The 19,250-nt window shown below is 37.6% G+C and overlaps 1 protein-coding gene across 3 annotated transcripts in view; it reads left to right on the plus strand.

Annotated features, from left to right (window-relative positions):
- The first annotated feature begins 2,607 nt into the window (after nucleotides 1-2,607).
- The window catches only part of PRKAA1 (protein kinase AMP-activated catalytic subunit alpha 1), a 28,593-nt gene continuing 11,950 nt past the window's right edge, over nucleotides 2,608-19,250 (plus strand). The window contains exons 1-4 of one of the 3 annotated variants that reach the window (XM_039842599.1): nucleotides 2,652-2,761; nucleotides 3,971-4,102; nucleotides 16,153-16,294; nucleotides 17,908-18,001. In XM_039842599.1, the coding sequence (XP_039698533.1) occupies nucleotides 17,942-18,001 (60 nt within the window). In that variant the 5' untranslated portion in view covers nucleotides 2,652-2,761; nucleotides 3,971-4,102; nucleotides 16,153-16,294; nucleotides 17,908-17,941. Of the gene's footprint in view, nucleotides 2,762-3,970; nucleotides 4,103-16,152; nucleotides 16,295-17,907; nucleotides 18,002-19,250 lie in introns of all 3 variants that reach the window. The other 2 variants (XM_039842598.1, XM_039842597.1) reach the window with 2 other exon arrangements.

Consider the following 19,250-nt stretch of genomic DNA (forward strand, 5'->3'; position numbering starts at 1 on the left):
TGAACACTTTTTCCTTCCTATTAAACTACAGTAGACTCAGGTCTACTTCTATGTCACTCTTGTCCACTTATATTCCAATATACTTTGCTTTGATAGAGACAGAGTTAAACCTGATGCGTCCAGAAACTGGGTGTAAGCCACAATCTACCTTATCTTTGCTTCTGCCCTGGAGGATCCCGAACTGTGAATATTATCTATTCCAGGGGAATTCAGAGAACTGCCATCCTAGATTGTGAGCTCCTTCAGGGTAGGGCACGTGACTTTTATTTTGTATCTGTCCACAGTGTCTGGCAATTAACAGAAGCTTGAAGGAAAGAAGGAAGTGAAGGTTTGGAGAATGATCAATGGGAGAATGAAAGAAAATGTGAAAGAAAATGTGACAAAAATTAAAAAAAAAAACGACAGGAAGAGAAAAAGCAAAGGAATAAAGATGTCTTATTATTTTCTTAGAAAAAGTTAATTGGATTCAGCTTTTAATGTGACATAAAGAAAAAAACAGCAATAAAAGCTGTTTAAACAGAGACTGAGATTGTTTAAGATGACTTCTAAGTTCTTATTCAATTCTTTGATCTAGGATTTTAGATTTTATTTCTCCAATAATACTCTTCAGTGAATAGTAGCATTTAATGAATATTTATTAAATAGAATTATAATCAAAACACCAAAGAAGAAACAAACTGATGTTTCTAATAATTTTTTTTTTTTTTACTTTCTTAACTGGGTGCTACAGTTTCATTAGAGAAAATCAGGGATGGTTTGCAAAATTCAACTCCAGTTTGCTCCCTCATAAGATGCTCTGTGGTTTGAGTTAATACAGAGCTGGAAATACTTTGTGATTTTTTTTTTTTTTTTTTTTAGGTTAAAAGAAATAATAGAACATTGCTGGGCTAAATTCTAGGCATGATGCAAATATAAAATAATTTAAGATGCTATTTCTGGGGGGACGAGGGGAGAGAAATTAAAGTGTCTTTTTTTTCTCTCTCTCTCTCTGAGAATCCCAGAGAGCTCTTTCTGCTTTGCAGAGGTCCCAAATGCCGGAGCTGCAGAAATTCACAAGGCAAACCGGTAAAGGTGAAGAAACCAGAAAGCAAAACTTACAACAGTAACCACTGTGCACCCGCCCCCCACCCCCGCAAATAATTCAGTAATCAAAGATTTCTTAACTTTTTGGTCCTTCAAAATATGTGCAGTCCATAACAGAGAAGGAACTGATGATGTATCCAAGGCTAGTTGTAACTGTTTACTTTATGTAATTCTAAGAATCAAAGGCTATTGCTTTCCCGGCAGTATCTTACTTGGAACAAAGCAGTGCTTAATGCACGTTACTTTGATTTCATAAATAGAAAGGACATAAAAATTAGGAGAGTTGTGTATCTTCATTGGAAAAATAATATTTTTAGTCTCTTACTTTTTTAAACACTATTTTCATGAAGAGTCCAACTCTGCCCATCGACACTGGCCCAAATGCTATGACACTGCAAAATCGAGATCATGTTTTCTTTTGGGGGGAGGGTGGGTGGTTGGACACGTAATTCCACCCATGTTAGACGAATATAACTGAGTAACAAACTCATTTAAAAATTCTATTACAAATAAGTATACTCCCTCTCCTCTACTTCCCCTGTGATATACGGCACGATCCCAATAGACTAAGTCTTACTCATTCTTAGTACAATAAATATTTGTCGATTGATCTGGTTGATGCAACCATAAGTTTTGTTTTCAGTTCGGTGAAAAGTCTATATTTCACTGATAATCTAAAATATTCATTCCTATACATCAAAATGTCGGGGTTACCATCCCATTCCTCGAATACAAATACATTCGCACATATCCCTAACCTGTTCCTTCCAACATACCTTGCTTTGGGAGGGAATTTCAGGAAAGCGTCCAGCAGGAGGAAAGACCCATAACGTTACTTGAACTATCGAGATGTCCAATAGCAATTTACTGGCTCACGGTAAAAAAAAAAAGAAAGAAAAAAAGAAAGAAAAAAAGAAGAAAGAAAAGAGCGGCGGAGGGGGCTGGCCGGGCGAGGGGTGGAGGAGGAACTCTTATCAAAGCAGCAAGTGAAAATTCCCGGTTGTTTCTAGTCCATCCGCGTAGGGAAAACGAAAAGGTTAGAAGACAGTGGCAGGGCGATGTCTCCAATCGTGTTTTAATTCACGCTGCACTAGTAAGAAGCCACACATCCGCCCTACCCGAGTGGGCTTCGCCAGGGCCCATCAGCCCCGCGCCCCCTTGGAATCACCAGGAGAGTGGTCCCCCCGACCCAGGAGTAAAAATTAGGGGAGAGACTATCCTAGAGAGAACAGGAGCGGGGAGGGGGCGGAGGGGGGGTGCCGCCCTTCTCAGCAGGCCAGGAAGACCCCCCTCTCGCACGCAGGTGGGCGGGGGCCCCGGGTCGGAGGGATGCAGGGCAAGGAAGGGGATATCCGCGCCCCTCCCAGCGACGGCCGGCCGCCCCGCCAGGGGGAGCGTGTGCGCCCGACGGCCGGCGGCGGGCACTCGGCGGGCTGCGCAGGGCGGCGGCTCCGCGGCGCGGCTCCCCTCCCGCGTCCCCACCTCCTCCCTGGCCGGCCGCCCGCCCCCGGCGGGGCCCTGCCCGCCCCCTCCGCCCCCTCCCGCGGCGCCATGCGCAGACTCAGTTCCTGGAGAAAGATGGCGACAGCTGAGAAGCAGAAACACGACGGGCGGGTGAAGATCGGCCACTACATCCTGGGGGACACGCTGGGGGTCGGCACCTTCGGCAAAGTGAAGGGTGAGGACCCTCGGGGCAGGGCTGGGCCGGAGCCCGAGATCCGGGCGGTTTCCGCTTCTCGCACCTTCTCATCCTCCCCCGCCTCCTGCGTTCCTTGCCTCTCGGGCTCCGCAGTCCCGGTCTTGCCTCCGGCGGGAGCGGAGCCGGAGGCCGCCGCGGGACTGCGGCGCGGCCCTCCCGGGTCGGGTGGGGGCGGGGTGGGGACCGGTCGCCATGGCGACGGCGCCGCGGCCAGGGGCTTGTCTAGGCGAGGGGCGGGGATGCGGAGGTGCGAACTTTCCCAGGTGGGCGGTCAGGGGGCTGCGCGGCGCACTCCCAGTGCTGGGAGGGGGCGCGGGGGTCTCGGCCTGGAGCCCTGGGGAGACGGCCTCCTGTTCACCTGGGTTGTGCTCCCTCAGCCCATCGCTTCCTTGGCCGTCCTCGGCATTGTCTGTATTTCCGTCCTCTTGAAGAGGCTGTCGACTCACCTGCTCAGGCTGATTCTCAAGTGTGAAATCTGTTTCCCCCGCAAAGTCAGGTTGCTTTTCTTTTAAATACAGAGTTTCTAAAAAGGCCATCTCATCGGAAAGGATAATTAATTTTTTTAGGAGCAGTTAATGAATATAAACTGGTCCTGTATTTGCGATGCATGTTTATGTTTCGAATGCAGACTCCGTGCCTTCAGTGTTTCTGAATTACCAGTTTTGCAGTCTGTATGTCATACTTGGTAGTAAGTGCAGATGTTGCCTCCAGATAGTATTTATTAGTTCATTAATGCAGTTCCTTTCCATTTATTTTCACAGGATGTTTACATTTTAATAAACGATTTAGTACACATCATTTGATTGATTTTTTTTTTTTTTAGAAAAGCATCTTAGACTTCTTGCCTGTTGTGTTTCAACATGGTATTCTGGAAAAATAGCACACTTGCTCTCCAATCCGCTAATTCTGGCCTGAGAAGTTTAATTGCAAACTTTGTGAGGCATGATTTTTTTTTTCTTTAAAATACTTGACTTGGTTATTAGGGATACAGAGGAAGGAAGTGTGGAACTGATGATGATAATTCGTGCATGAGCTTTGGATAAATAATAGCCTATGACTTGCATATACTAAGCTCTTGGTAAATATTGGACTTAAAAGAAAAAAAAGTTTGCGAAGGTCTGTACAGTGAATTGACTGACTGAGCCTTGCTCTACCAGAGCTAAATAAACATTTTCTGATTTTATCTAGGGATAGAAGAGGAGAACACTTCCTTCTCTTGTCCTTTCTGAGTCATAGAACTGGAAAATTGCTGTATAGCCCACAGGGAAGCAACTGCCTAAACCTTCTTATGAAAATCAGCAAAGCCAACAATGTAAGAAAGTAAGAAGCAAATGCCAGAATAGGGTAATAACAGCTATTAGGGTGGGTATTAGGTCAGTAAGAGGTTTCTGTGCCCTTGAAGTTATTTATTTTTGGCTGTGCTGTCTCTTTTTAGCATTTACAAACTGCTTTTAGTTTACAAGAATTTGTAAGAAATGCCCATTAATGCCCCCAAAATAGTGATGACAGTCTCGGTGCCCTCACCCCTCCCAGAGTTTTGCTTAGATTAGGAAGCTCATCATTTTCCTAATACAGACCTGAGAAGAGTCGGGTCTCTTATTTGCTAGGTGGCTTTGGCATGGCAGATGGGAAAGCAAGAGGAAATTTTTTGTTTTCCGAATTTGTTCTGTGATGTGGCTGTGACGTGAATTCCTCCAGTGACTGCTGTTCCTTAGCCTTCACTCCTCCACAGGTGCTTCTCTTGAGTTGCTGTCAAAGTCAGCAACCTCTCCAAATATAGAATGGCCAATATGAGTCAAAGGATCATAGGTTTCATAGATATGGTTCAATTTGTTCATAAATACATTAGTTGATGTTGATCAAACAGTTAAACAGTTGAGATGCTTTTTGCCTCAAGTAATAGAAAATCCAGTTCAGTCTAGCCAAGAATATCTCTTCGTGAGGTTCTCTCTTCAGAGCAAGGAAATCTCAGCATACTTCTCATGAGTCTCATTGGCTTATGAGACCTTTGGCCTGGGGTGCCTTGTGCCAGTTGGCTTAGGCTTACGTTCTTAAGTAAGCAAGGGAGATGGAATTACCCCTGGAGGAATATGGTCCATTCTTAGATATTTGGGAGTGGGGGGAGGACATCTTTTTTAAAAATTATTTTTCTTCAATTACAGTTGACATTCAATATTATTAAGAGCATCTTCTGATGAAGTACTTGGATAGTGTGGAGGGACAGAGTAGATACCTATACAGAAATGGATATTAATTATTAGGAGAGAGAAAGGGGACATAGATATTCAGTGAGGCAAAAATAGCTATAGTAGTGGTGACATTGGTAACTAATACTAGTTTTAATTTGACAAGAAACCTTAATATGATTAGCCATATATTTCATTGGAGACAGTTTGGAGTAGATATTGATATACAGAAAAATTCCCAGTGTAATATTCCATGCTTAGAGGAAATTTAATTTGGGAGGAGGAAACTGTAAATTCATAGTGATTATTTTGTTTTCTGTTACAGGCTAAAAAAAATCTTTTGGTAACTTAATGGTAACATTTTGAGGAGAAAGTTTAAACAGACAACGAGGGTTAATTTGGAATTATGCTTGAATTATCTTTTGTTACTTCTAAGGTATTTCTTTTTTCTGGTTGTCAAAGTTAGTCAGTCTCCACTCCCTTGCTGGTCCACTCCCCCTTCCTCCCAGGTAGAACAGTTATAAAAGCATGAATGAACAAAGAGTCATATAACTATTGCAGTAAATTAAAATGGCAGTTTTTGTTAGTTTTCCAAGAGAAGAGAAGGCTGTCTTTTTAGTGAGGTGGGTGGTCTTTGGCAAATGAGTTGTTTATGTATAGAATCTATTAAGTTGGTGAGTATACATAAAACTCTAATGAATCACAGTGGAAATTACACATTTAAGTAAAAAAATCTATATGTGAACTAGAGCTATCTATGTCAGCATGGGTGATTCTCAAGTATAGAAGGTTGGGCCACAAAAGCAGAAGTAGAAGAATATGTACAGTCATGTTATTTATATCAATTTTAAAAACATGCAAAAATACTCATACATTGAAGGTAGGAGTATAATTTGGTACCAGCTCTATAGAGTGTGACAGTATTTATTAAAATTAACCCAGTAATTCAACTTCCAGGAAATTATTCTATAGATATACTCATGCATGTGAAATAATGAGTATTCATTGCCATATTGTTTGTCAGTGCAAAAGATTGGAAGTAAGGATAGCAGTTAAATTATAGTTTATCCATACGGTGACATACCTTGCAAACATTAAGAAAAACAAGAAACTTTATATAATTTAGAAAACAATTTTCAAGGTGTATTTTTAAGAGGAAAAATAAGGGGATAATAGAACAATGTATAAGTATACCTACCATTTATGTATAAAAAGCAGGGCAAATATGTTATCTGTGCAGCTTCTTGCATATGTATAGAGTGTCTCTTTAAAGATAAACATGAAACTGTTAAATTAGTTGTTCAGGGGAGGAGGACTAGGTAGCAGGGGAACATTTCATCTTATTTCCTTTTGTACTTTTGAATTGTGTAGTGCAGATTTGTGTTCAAAAGTATACAAAATTAAATTTGACAAACATGAAAAACAATGTTACAGTATCGTTTATGGATTCATATTTGTGGGAGAGACAAACACTACTTTCAAGATAGTGGTTACGTTTGGGAAGAGAGGAAAGAGAAAGATCTGGGAGGAGTCACACTGGGCGTCAGTTGTATCTATACTGTTTTATTGCTTAAGCTAGTGGTGGTTGAGACATAGGTATTTGGTGTGCCTTTTGGTATGCCTGAAACGTTTTGTTAAGAAAAGGTAGCATTCTTAAATTTCCACCTATAGCACTTAAAGTTCACCCCTCTCCAGGATTGTTTTTTCCATAATACTTTTATGAGATACTATTATTTTAATTTAGAGTGTAAACGAAATAGTTTGGTGATTAGCATATCTTTAGTAGATATATTTCTATCTTTGTGGCATCTCTTTCCTATTTAAAATCCTCTCTTTCAGAGTATGATCTTGTTTCACTTCAGGATTGCACATCTGATTAGAAGAGCATCTGTTACAATGTTTTACAGTTAGATAAAGTTCCCTTTAGATAGCAAGAACAGGTAGTTAGCTAATATTTAGTTGACTGATCTGTTCTTTGAGGAAGACATGAATTCTAGTAACCTTTGCTGTGAGAGACATGCTTCAGTGGCAGAAATACTTGTTTTCTATTTCGTTTAAAAGCAACACCTTAGCACTACTGTAAAATTGTGACAGTTTGAAGAGTAAAATTTTGAACCTCGGAGAAAGGGGAAAACTCTTAGTAATGCATATTCCTGAAAGGTCCATTTCTGATATGTTGATTGATTGACTGTGGAGCAGTCAATCAATTTGGCTGCAGCTGAGTTTAGTCAATGGAGAATCTTTAGCCTAGTTTTGAGAAAACAGTTCAGGTTTTGTTATTGTGCTACGCCTTTTTCCCTCTCACACTGCACATGATGGATAGGTCAAAAGACTTGGAGTCAGAAGACCTGGCCCAGCTTGATAACTTAATAGCTTTACCTTGACAAATTACATAATTATCTCAGAGCCTCATATTACCTGCATCATAGGTTTATTTTGAGGCTCAAATGTGACAATGTGTGTTTCCTAAGTGATGAGACTATTTTCAAAAGTATTATGCTACTGAAATTCTAATATTGACGTATTTTGGTAATTGGGTTCAAGGCAAGTATTTCTGTACCTTTAAGGAAAACACAGCAGATCATCATATGATGGCCTTAAATTACTAAGACTTGCTGGGGAAGAAAGAAAAGGAGAAAAAGAATAGAGGGGATACTGCCTACGCTGAAAGAAAAAGTATTTTTGAGTCACCAGAGTTGGGACATTATTTGAAAACCTTGAAGGGAAAAGCCTGTATCCAATTAAGGCCGGGAAATACCAGGTTAAACAGCTTTCAACAGGTTTCTCTACTACAGGGCTTTTTCAGAGCCTTTACCATGTTTATGTGCATAGTGAGTTTCCAAAAGGGAGAACATATGTCCTTTTTCAGACTTCCTTGATTATGAAATCTTTTTCTGTGGAGAGTCCTAGTGTTTGTTTTGTAGAGCAAACTTTAGCAAATCCACTATAATTTTAGTTTTATGGTTTTTCTAGCCCATAGAAAATCAGAATCCCCAAATTAGAACACTGGAGAGGGGGCTGTCAGCGTTGACTTCTGATAGTCTGTGAAGGATGAGACACAACTTAAAAAGCAGAAAACCACAAGAGCTGGAACATAATAGCCCAGGAGCAAGAAGTCCTAGGAGCAAGATGTCCTGTCCAGCGAAGTAACTCCTACGGATGTCACTGTGTGCGGGCACGGGAGTAACTGCTGCTCATACACGCTGAACATCTGCTTGGTTCCCAGTCATCAGGTACAGCAGTGTTCCATTCAAGAATACTTGGGCATGTGTACTGCAGTTTAGAAAACCTGTTTCAAAAAGATATTACTTTTGTTCATGTCATGTTTTAGAAAATTCACTTAGGAACTGATAAACTTACTGTATCAGTTTCCTAGGGCCATAGTAACAAAGTACCACAAACTGGGTGGCTGAAAACAACATACTTATTCTCTCAGTTCTGGAGGCCAGAAGTCCAAAACCAAGGTTAGTAGAGTCACAGTCCTTTCGAAGGCTCTAGGGGAGAATCTGTTCCTTGCCTCTTCCAGCTTCCAGTGGCTGCTGGCATTCCTTTTCTTGTGGTAGCAAAACTCCAATCTCTGCCTCTGTCTTTGTGTGTATTTGCTTCTTGTGTTTTCTTATGAAGGACACTAGTCATTAGATATAGAGCTCACCATAAATAAATCTAGAATGATTTCATCTTGAGATTCTTAACTAATTACATCTGCAAAGACCCTGTTTCCGAGTAAGATTGAGTTCTGAGGTTACAGGTGGACATGAATGTCAGGGGAAAGAACACTATTCAACCCACCACACTTGCCATTACATTTTATGTGCTCATAGCTTTATGCTCTTCATTTCTCCTTAATTCCTTAAGTTTTGAATAACTTCTAAATTAGTTTGATAGAATGAATACAGTGTTTTTTGGTATCTTGTCTTAAAATGTTAAAATTGACATAAGTTGAGTTTTTAATAAACTGGATTCATTTTCTCATGTAGGAAAAAAAGTCATAGTAGCGATGCCTGGCATATAGTAGTTGCGGGTACTCAGTAACTATTTCTTGAATGAATTTTTTAGAATAATTCTTATTAGTGTGGGGGAATTATAAAATACAAGACTATAAATTAAGGATTCCTCCGATAACCTGATTTTTTTTAAAGGATATTTATATTTGTGTTATTATACTATGTATGTCTTTTTGAGGATAATCTTTTTTAAAAAATTAATTTTTCCCTTACTATTTTTGGAAAAGGCACAAGTTTTGAGACAAACCTGGGTTCAGGTTTTGTCTTTGCAAATTACTAGCTGTGTAACTTTGGTCAGTGATTTCATCTTCTGTGCTGCCGTGGACACAGGGCTGCATAGCTCTTTATGAACTAGTGCTTTGGTTTTCTTTGGATAAATATGCAAAAGTGTAATTGCTGGATCAAAAGGTAGTTCTATTTTTCATTTTTCGAGGCACCTCCAAACTGTTTTCCAGAGTGGCCGTACCAATTTGCAGTAATACTAACGGTGTACGAGGGTTCCCTTTTCTCCAGATCGTCACCAACATTTGTTGTTTTTTGATTTATTGATGATAGTCAATCTGACAGGTGCATCACATAGACTTATTTTTTTTAAAATAGTATTTATTTAAAAAATCTGATTTAAACTCAAGTCAAATGAACTTGTTTGCTTGTTCGTTTGTTGTTTTTGCCCCTGTACTCTTCTATGACCAAACAAGTGTTCCTATAGGACTTGGTGTGATTTGTATTTATGTCTAGCAGTAATCAAAGTCATGAAATGGGTCAAACTTTGGAGGCTAGAATTCTCAGGATTGGTTGATGACTGGAAAGATGGAGTAGGTTGGTGGGTTTGAAGCTTTATGAGAATGAGAGTTAGATGCATAGGAGTTACAGCTATTATTTATTTAGCATTTATTATGTGCCCAGTTAAAGGCATGCTACTGAATCTAAGTGGATAAGGGGGACAAATCAAAAAGCTGAGATAAAACTGGCTATACCAGAAAATTTAGGGCTGATTAGATAGAGTTGGGGGCAGGTCTGGGAGAAATGGAAAATAAATAACCCTAAATAGTAATAGCCACCATTTATTTATCAAGCACTTAACAGCGTTTCAGGCAGTATGGAACGTGCTTTACAAAGCATCATACTTTATGTATTCCCTGCAGGAGTATGTGGTGCTTATTTTTACAGATGGGTGAATAGAAGGTTGAAGTAATTTAACTTGCCGAAGTCAAATATGTAGTAAATACCTTCATACAGGAACAAAAAACAGGTCTGTGTGACTACAAAGTCTATGCTCTATACACAGATTGCCTTCTCCTGTGTAAGAAAAAGGTGAATCTGCTAACATCTATCAGTTTTTTTTCCCTTCTCTTTGGAATTTTTTTTAATTGAAAAACATATAAAAGAGTAAGTACAATTTAAACAAAATTTGTAGAATAACTATTTTCATTTTGGCACATAATAATTTTCATGTATTTTTTGTGTAGCTGGAAAATGTAGAATGCATATATAAGTTGTTTGCTCTTTTTACGTTTATAGGAATATTTTCTGTAGTCTTTTTGTCTCTTGTTAGAATAACAATGTATTAAACTGTTTCCTGAAATTGATCATTTAAATTATTCTCATTCTTTGATCTTACATAAGATACTGTAATAAACATACTAATGCACTTTTTTTTTCCATCTATTTAATTCTAATTTAAATTCTGAGGAGGAGAACTACAAATTTTTTAAAAAATGAAGTATTACCCTTAATACTAATCTGGGACAGTGACCATACTTTTATTCCTTTAAAAAGTTCTCTTGGCTTACCTAGCCGTGAAAAAGAAATTTGTATACTAATTTTCCATTAAAAAAACTAATCATTACCTTGCCTATTTATATAGTTTTTAATGTCTGTGTGTGTGTGTTTGGGCACGTGCATTTGAATGATCTCTTTACAGTTGCTGTCAAGGTACCTGTCTACTCCCTGCCAATGTTTCAATTTTTGTTTGAGTATTTATACAGCCATACTTTAGTGATTTCTTATATTGTTTCAAAAGTGAAGAAATTATGCCTTTATACTTTCTTCTTATTAATTTACAATTTGGTGAAATACCAAGTATTAGAAAAAAAGTTTTGAGCTGTATCTTGGTTATTGATTTCAATCTGTTTATCCTTTCTTGTGGGGTGGGGAAGCTTTTATTATTCTCAGGTGGAATAATATTCTACTCACAAGTTGAATTTTACTTGATTCCCTATTCCCTATTCCCTTCTCTCCTATTCTTGCTAATTTCTTCCTTATTTTTTTGGTACATGTTCATAAAATTTTGTCACATTTTTGCTGCAACTTATTGCTTTGTAAATGATTTTAATTTTTCTGTTGCAAAATTCATCTTGCTCCACTCTTATTTCATAACTTCTATATTGTCTTATTACTCTGAAAGTTAATTTTTCATAAAACACTCATTTCTTGGGTGAGCTTAATGCATTTTCTACCCATTCTTTTGTACTGTAAAATTTGTTGGGTTTTCTTACCTTACAGAGGCCAGGAAGATCCAAGGAACCCAGGTCACTTTTGGTCGGTACTGTTTTCCTTGGCAGCATTAACTGGCATATAGTAGATGCTCAGTACATGATAACAAATGAAGGAAATTTAAAGAATGGATTAAATCTCCTCTTCCAGTTCCTTATTTAACAACAGAATATGCATCTAGAGTTTTGGATAAGCCCCAGTTATTTCGTAAAGTTAAGTGGGGTTGAAATTAAGTCGAGCAGCGTATAATATGAGAGGAGACTGGTAGGTTTGTGATGAATTGGAGTTCAGGCCTGAATGGATTCTGCTTTAATAGTCTTTCCAAGTGTCAGGCTGCCAGGATTATCCAGTATGGTGCCTATTTCCCAGTCATGTTTCAGCTGTGCAGTTAATGGGAAAAGGTTCCTAGTAAGCCAAGGGCTTGGAGATTTTGGGGATAGTTGGGACAGATGAGATTAGTACTTTTTCAGGTATCAATAAATTAGGTCTCTAAAAGACAATACTTCCTGAATTGTGTTTTGACAGTCAAGTAGACTGCTCTCAATCACGATTGGTATTAGAGATTGGAGAAGGCCGTACCTGAAATAAGAATGTGCTTGATTTCCACAGTTTCTTTTAGCCATGACTCTAGGGTTTTCTTCCTCACTGATTTCATGTATATTTTAATGAAATTTTGATAGAAGTATATCCAGTGCATTGTTAACCCGCCATCTTTCAGAAAGCTGATATAATTTTTTAGTCATGGATGCTTTTAAGACTAGTTGAGCTGTATAAAAGGTAGTTAAATTTGGATTCCTTTTACATTGTAGTTTAAAAATGGCATTTTTACCTTATGATTCTGTGATGATCCTTTGGATTAGAGTAGACTGTTTCAGTTGCACATTTCCTCACTGGCTGGAAAGATTTGTGTTGTGGCAGTATTGTGAGGGTTAAGAAAGGACCTGGGCAAAATGGGAGAGGACTCTGACTTAAACACTTTTCTTCTAGTCTTATTTAACAGACTATTTTCTCCCATTGTGAAATATCTGTATAACTGGACCTTGGATTTAATATTATTAATTAAAATATTTAAACCAAATAGCAAATGCTTAAAACAATTCAAAATAATGAGGAACTACCCCATCCCCTGCTCTACCCTTTCCAGTTCGCACAGCTGTAGTGGAGCAGAGGAGCCAGCGCTCGGTCTCGGTTAGTCTGGTTGGGGGGAAATGCTGAATTGTTGAAAACCATTGGAGCCCATATCTGTGGGTTTTCATCCTTGGGGGTTTTTAAAGAATGGTCAGGTTCAGCTCTATCCCAAATCCGTGATCAAGTGGGAAAGCCTATTAAGATTGGAATAATGAGAAAAATTCTTTTTTAAAATGATGTTTTAAACACAAGTTTAAAATATCAATGTTGAGCATTCAACTACGAAATAATAAGAAATACCGTATGAATCTTCTAGGGCTGCCATAATAAAATACTGCAGACTGAATGGCCTTAACAATAGAAATTTATTTTCTTACAGTTTGTAGGCGAAAAGTCTGAGATCATGGTTTCAGCAGGTTTGGTTTCTTCTGAGGGCTACCCACCCTCAGCTTGCAGATGACTGCCACCTTCTCCTTCTGTCCTCACCTGGTTTCCTGTGTGTAAACCTGCTGTCTCTCTGTGTCCAAAGTTCCTCTTATAGGAACACCAGTCGGGCTGGATTGGGGCTTACCTGAACTGTCTCATTTTAACTTGCTCACTTTTGAAAGGCCCTGTCTCCAAATTGTGTCACATTCCGAGGTAACTAGGGATTAGGGCTTCACCATATGAATTTGAGAGGGAGATGCAATTCAGCCCATAACAAATTCAAATAAAGAAGGGATTTTTTGTTGTTGTTATTACTACCCTTGATTTTTAGCTAGTAATTATTCAAGATTACCAGGGAAAGCTCTCTGATAATGGTCTTACAAACTATTCTAATTTAGAAGAGAATGTTTTCTTCCTGTAAAGCTAAAACCCTAAATCACTTATTTAAAAATTAATTTTTTTTTTTTTTGTAAAATAACACATGTATATTTTAAAAAGTCAAATAGTGCCAACAGGTATGTTTATAAAACAGAATTCCCCATCCTACTTTCAACTGTTAGCTGTTTTTTCTTGTATTTATCTATTTTTTTAAAAAAACTTCCCCATTTCTAATTGATACGTGTATGCATACAAGCTATCTTAATTCTTACTGACAGACTTTTGTTGACTTCTTGGTATGGTAGTTGAGGATTTCAGTTCTCTTAAAACCTTTTCCTCTACACCTTCATCCTCCTAATAAAATTATACTATACTTAAAAATCCATTTTGGGTGTTTTCATAATTGTGACTGTAAAAATTATTTGCTAAGACAATACTCTGACATTTTTTCCTGTAGTTTAATAAATTTTTTTTTTTATTTTTCAGTTACAGCTGACATACAATATTACATTCATTTTATGCGTACAACATAGTGAATAGACAGATCCTTCTAAAACTTCCGATCACCCCAATAAATCTAGTATCCAGCTGACACTATATATAGTTATTGCAATATTATTGACTGTATTCTCTATGCTATACTTTACATCCCCATGACTGTTTTGCAACTACCAATTTGTACTTCTTAATCCCTTCCCCTTTTTTTACCCATCGTCCCAACCACCCTCCTATTTGGCAATCAAGATGTTCTCTGTATCTATGAGGTTGTTTCTGTTTTGTTTGTTTTGTTTTTTCGATTTCACATATAAGTGAAATCATATGGTATTTGTCTTTCTCTGTCTGACTTATTTCACTTAGGATAATAAATACCCTCTAGGTCCATCCATGTTGTTGCAGATGGCAAGATTTCATTCCTTTTTATGGCTGAGTAATATTCTATTTTATACATGTACCACCTCTTCATAATCCTTTCATCTATTGATGGACACTTAGGTTGCTTCCATATCTTGGCTGTTATAAATAATGCTGCAGTGAACATATAGATGTGTACATCTTTTTGAATTAGTGTTTGAGATTTCTTTGGATAAATACCTAGAAATGGAATTGCTGAGTCCTTCTTTGTCTCTTTTATCTGGTATAGGTATTGCTACCCCAGCTTTTTTTGTTTGTTTGTTTCCATTTTCATGAACTATTTTTTTCTGTCCCTTTACTTTGAGTCTGTGTGTATCTTTCCATCTGAAGTATGTCTCTTGTAGGCAGCATATGTAGGAGCCTTGTTTTCTTTTCCATTCAGCCATCCTATGCATTTGGAGCATTTAATCCACTTACATTTAAAGTAATTATTGATAGATATGTAGTTATTGCCATTTTATTCATATTTTTGATTTTTTCCTCATTTATTTATTTATTTATTTATTTATTTATTTATATTTTTTTAGGCGAGGCAATCCTTGGTTGACCTCACAGATTGTGAGGACCTTGTCAACTTACAATCCATTATTTTTTTATTTTTTTACCCCTAAGCACCTGGTCTTCCTAGGTGGTCTGCCATCCAAGTACTAACCAGGCTGGACCCTGCTTAGCTTCTGAGATCAGGTGGGATTGGGCTTGTTCAGGGTAGCATGGCCATAGACCCTTCTTTTTCTGAAATAAGTCCCTTTAATATTTCTCTTAATGTAGGTGCGGTGGTGATGAACTCTAACTTTTTCTTGTCTGAGATATGACTATATTTTCTTAAAGAACTTTTAATTTTCCTAAAGTTCTTATCTCATTTTTTTCATTTGCTTAATTTTCTTAGAACCTAAGTCTAAATTTTCCACATCGTCAAATGCCTTTGTAAAATCTCTTTCAGTATAATATTGTATACTTTCAAACTTGTAGGACAGTTTATTCTCTCCTTTTCCCATGAAAGTAACCATCTAGGATCCTCTGTCACATTTCTGTCTGGATTTGTTGCCTTCTACACATGTTACCTAGGACTTTGCTTCATCACCATATTGGGGATTCTCTTAGTTTTTCTCCTGTATTGGATACCATCTTTTTGGTTTCCTTTATGATTTTGATGAAATGTATATTCTCCAGTAGGTTCTTGAGAAAGGGTGAATAGAAGTGAAATATTTGGAGACTTTGCCTCTATGAAAATGTCTAAATTCTACTGTTACAATGGACTATCTGGACTAGCATTCAAAATTGAAAGATAGTCACTTGAATTTTTTTCTTATTTTTAAAAATAGAAACTACATGCACATTAACTGTATTTTAAAAGGTTCAAGGGGTTATGGACAGAGGAAGTTTGTCTATAGAATGAGGGAGGTTTTTGGGATGATGGAACTGTTCTGTATCTGATTATAGTGGTGGTTACATCAATTTCTATGTGTTAAAATCCATAGAGTTACATAAAAAGAAAAAAGTTAAATCTGTATGTCTGGTAGCATAAAAAAATGAAAGATAAAGAGAACTTAAAAGTACAGAAAGGTATACAGTGAAAAGTAAGTCTTCTTTCTTTCCCCTTTAGCCTTCCAACTTTCCTTCCTGAAAGAAACCACTGTTACCAGTTTCTTATGTATTTTCCCACTTAATCACTCTTAAACATGTAAATGTTCATTTCAGGGGTAAATCAGGAGGAATTTAAAAGGAAACTTAAATTTGCTAAGTATTTTTTGAGAATGCTAAGATTACTAGTTTTAGAATATGTCAAATTATGTTATTAATCAAGTCTGGCACTAATTTATTAAAATGATTCCTCCTGCAGTTGGCAAACATGAACTGACTGGACATAAAGTTGCTGTGAAGATACTCAATCGACAGAAGATTCGAAGCCTTGATGTGGTAGGAAAAATCCGCAGAGAAATTCAGAACCTCAAGCTTTTCAGGCATCCTCATATAATTAAACTGTAAGATCTGATTATATTAAATATAGTCATATCATTTTTTTCATCATTTTTGTTAACCTACTTAAAGATGACTGATATTTCTTTGGTGTGTTTCCCGAGAGTTTTGAAGTTTCTTCCTGTTCATGTATTTATCTAACCCTATTCATGGCCACTTAAGCCTATGTTCCTGTTTTGCTGTTATGCTTACCCTAGTTATCTTTCTTATTCTTTCTTGTCTTCTGGATCAATGCCTTTTTGATAGATAATGTCCAGAACCCCTATTACTGCAGAACCAACAATGATTTGGCCAGTAAAAACTCTTGACTTCTAATTTCCACATGATGGCAGTTAGCCTCACTGGAGACCATGCAGCAGAAAGGGTTTTCCTGCATGTTGCTTACATCTGATAAATAACAAACGAGAATATCAGGAATTTAGTATTTCAAAGGGCAGTAACATTACTATTGTATTATAGTTGCCAACTGTAAGGTCTTGAGATAATTTATTTACTTCTCAACTTTACATGCAAAACTGCTTAGGCTTTTGTACTGAACTGGATAACTCAAAATTTGTTTCACTTTCACCTCATATTTGTTGAGGTGCCATGGTTTTAAATACTATCCACATGCTCATGACCCCTAAATATACATCTGCTTTGAAACCCCTTCCCTGAACTCCAGACTCATGTCCACTGCCTGCTTTACATCTCCATTTGGATGCCCACAAGGCCTATGAACTCGGCACGGCCCAAACTGAACCTGCCCTCCTTAATCCACTCTTCCCAGTTTTCAACATCTCAGTTAATATCTAGTTCCTCAGGGCAGATACTTAGGAACTATCCTTAATGTCCCTATTTCTGTTACTTCCTACCATCCATTCCATTTCTTTCTTCAAAATATATGTAGGATCTGATTGTTTCTCGTTTCCTTCATTGCCATCAGCTTAGTCTGAGCCTCCTCGACCTCTCTCATGGACTGCTGCAGTAGCCTCTGCTTCCACCTTCACCGCTACAGTCAGTTCTTCACATTATTCCCATAGTTACCGGTTTACTAGGCCAGATCACATGGCTACTTTGCATAAAACTTCATCTCCCTTAGAGTGAGAGTCAAAGCCTCATCGTGGCTTACAAGGTTCTATGTTCTCTGGTCTCCAGTTACCTCTAACTCCACATCCTATTTCTCTCTCCCGGCTCACTCTGCTCTAGACTTCTTACCACTGCTTGAACATGCGAGGCAGGCTTCCACCTGGGGCCTTTGCACTTACTATTCCCTCTACCTCGTTCACCTTCTTCGTAGATAATGGCACAGTTTACTTCCTTACTTCCATTAGGCTATGCTCAGATATTACTGTATCAGAGAGGCCGTCCTTGAACACCCCATATGAAAGATTCCCATTAGTTTGCTTAATTTCTCTTCATAGCATGTTCTACCACCTGAGATACTGCTTATTTATTTAACGTTTGTTTTCCTGGCTCCTAGAACATGAACTCCAGGAGGGCAGAGAAGTTCTGTTTCCTGTACTTTTCTCAGCTCCTAGCACAGTACCTGGAATGTTATAGGTACTCAGTAAATATTTATTGAATGAATGGATATATACATGTTTTAATATTGGTAGATAATGTTTTCTCTCACCAGGTACCAGGTCATCAGTACACCATCTGATATTTTCATGGTGATGGAATATGTCTCAGGAGGAGAGCTATTTGATTATATCTGTAAAAATGGAAGGGTAAGCAGTTCTGATTTAATCCTGTATCTATTTTGTAACTCACCTTATCCCTTAAAAGGTCCATTTAATAACCAGTTCCCTTAGTCATTATTTGTCTAGAATCATAGATTATTTAGAGCTAGTAAGGGCCTTAAACATTATCTCCTTAGCCTACTTACACAGATGTGTTAACTGAGACTCACAGTTTATAAATTTGTTCAAGGTCACATGGTTTTTTAATGACAGAACTGGATTGGGACCCCAGAACTCATGATCCTCAGACTCAATGCTTTGGGGGGGGAGTCATACAAATACTTTTAATATATATCTTAAAGTATATGTTTAATCCTAACAAAATATATTATTTAATACTTGAAGATCTAGGCCTTGCTAGTCAACCCTAGCTACATTTAAATTGCATTCATTTTTTTTTTTGGTTTCAGAAATCTGATGTATTTGAAGTAGTAAGAACAGCCTCCATTAAGGAGGTAGGAATTAGACTTAAAGAATTTAGAGTTGGAAGGAACTTTAGAAGACATTTTGAACAGTATCTTAAGTTACAGATACAAAAACCGAACACTGCCCCCTGCCCATACTTTTTCTCATCCAGGTTATATGGTATGCAAAAACTTTTTTCTGGAAGAGCCATATCTAGCACTGAGAATTCAATTTTTTCCCTTCTCAATCTAAAGTTCTTTATATCATTCATCTGTTCTATACAGCATATGTTTACTTTCATCAAAATCAAATTCATTAATCAAGTTAATTTTGATTTTGCCATTTCTTGACATGGTTCATTTAAATTTCAGGTATTCATTCTCCTTCTCTAGTCACTGTAGCCTGTAGCTGCCCTCCCCTGCCCCTCATTCCTCATTCTGCCTGGAAAAATGGAAACAGGCACAAGTTGAATTGGTATCTTGTTTTCTTACCTTTTCTCTTCTGTTTTTCATTTCTTGGTCAGTTGGCTTTACATTCGAGGATTTTTTTTTTGTTTTCACCTATTGCATATTAAAATTTCAGCTGTCATATTTTCTATTTCAAAGATCTCTTGTTTTCTGAATTCTTTAAACAGCTTATTTTTGCTCCACAGATGTAATAATTGTATCTGTCTGAAGATAACAAATTAGTTTAAAAAGTTTTTCTTCTGTTCCCTGCATCATTTCTGTACCTTCTGTGTGTTCTCTGCTCCATTTTTTTTTTTTTTTTAATTTTCTGTTCATTTTATTGGTCTTTGTCTTTTGTGCATTGGCCCTTCCTAAGATGTCTACTT

Source organism: Pteropus medius, unplaced genomic scaffold, assembly GCF_902729225.1.
Source record: "Pteropus medius unplaced genomic scaffold, Ma_sr-lr_union100, whole genome shotgun sequence".
Taxonomy (NCBI): domain Eukaryota; kingdom Metazoa; phylum Chordata; class Mammalia; order Chiroptera; family Pteropodidae; genus Pteropus; species Pteropus medius.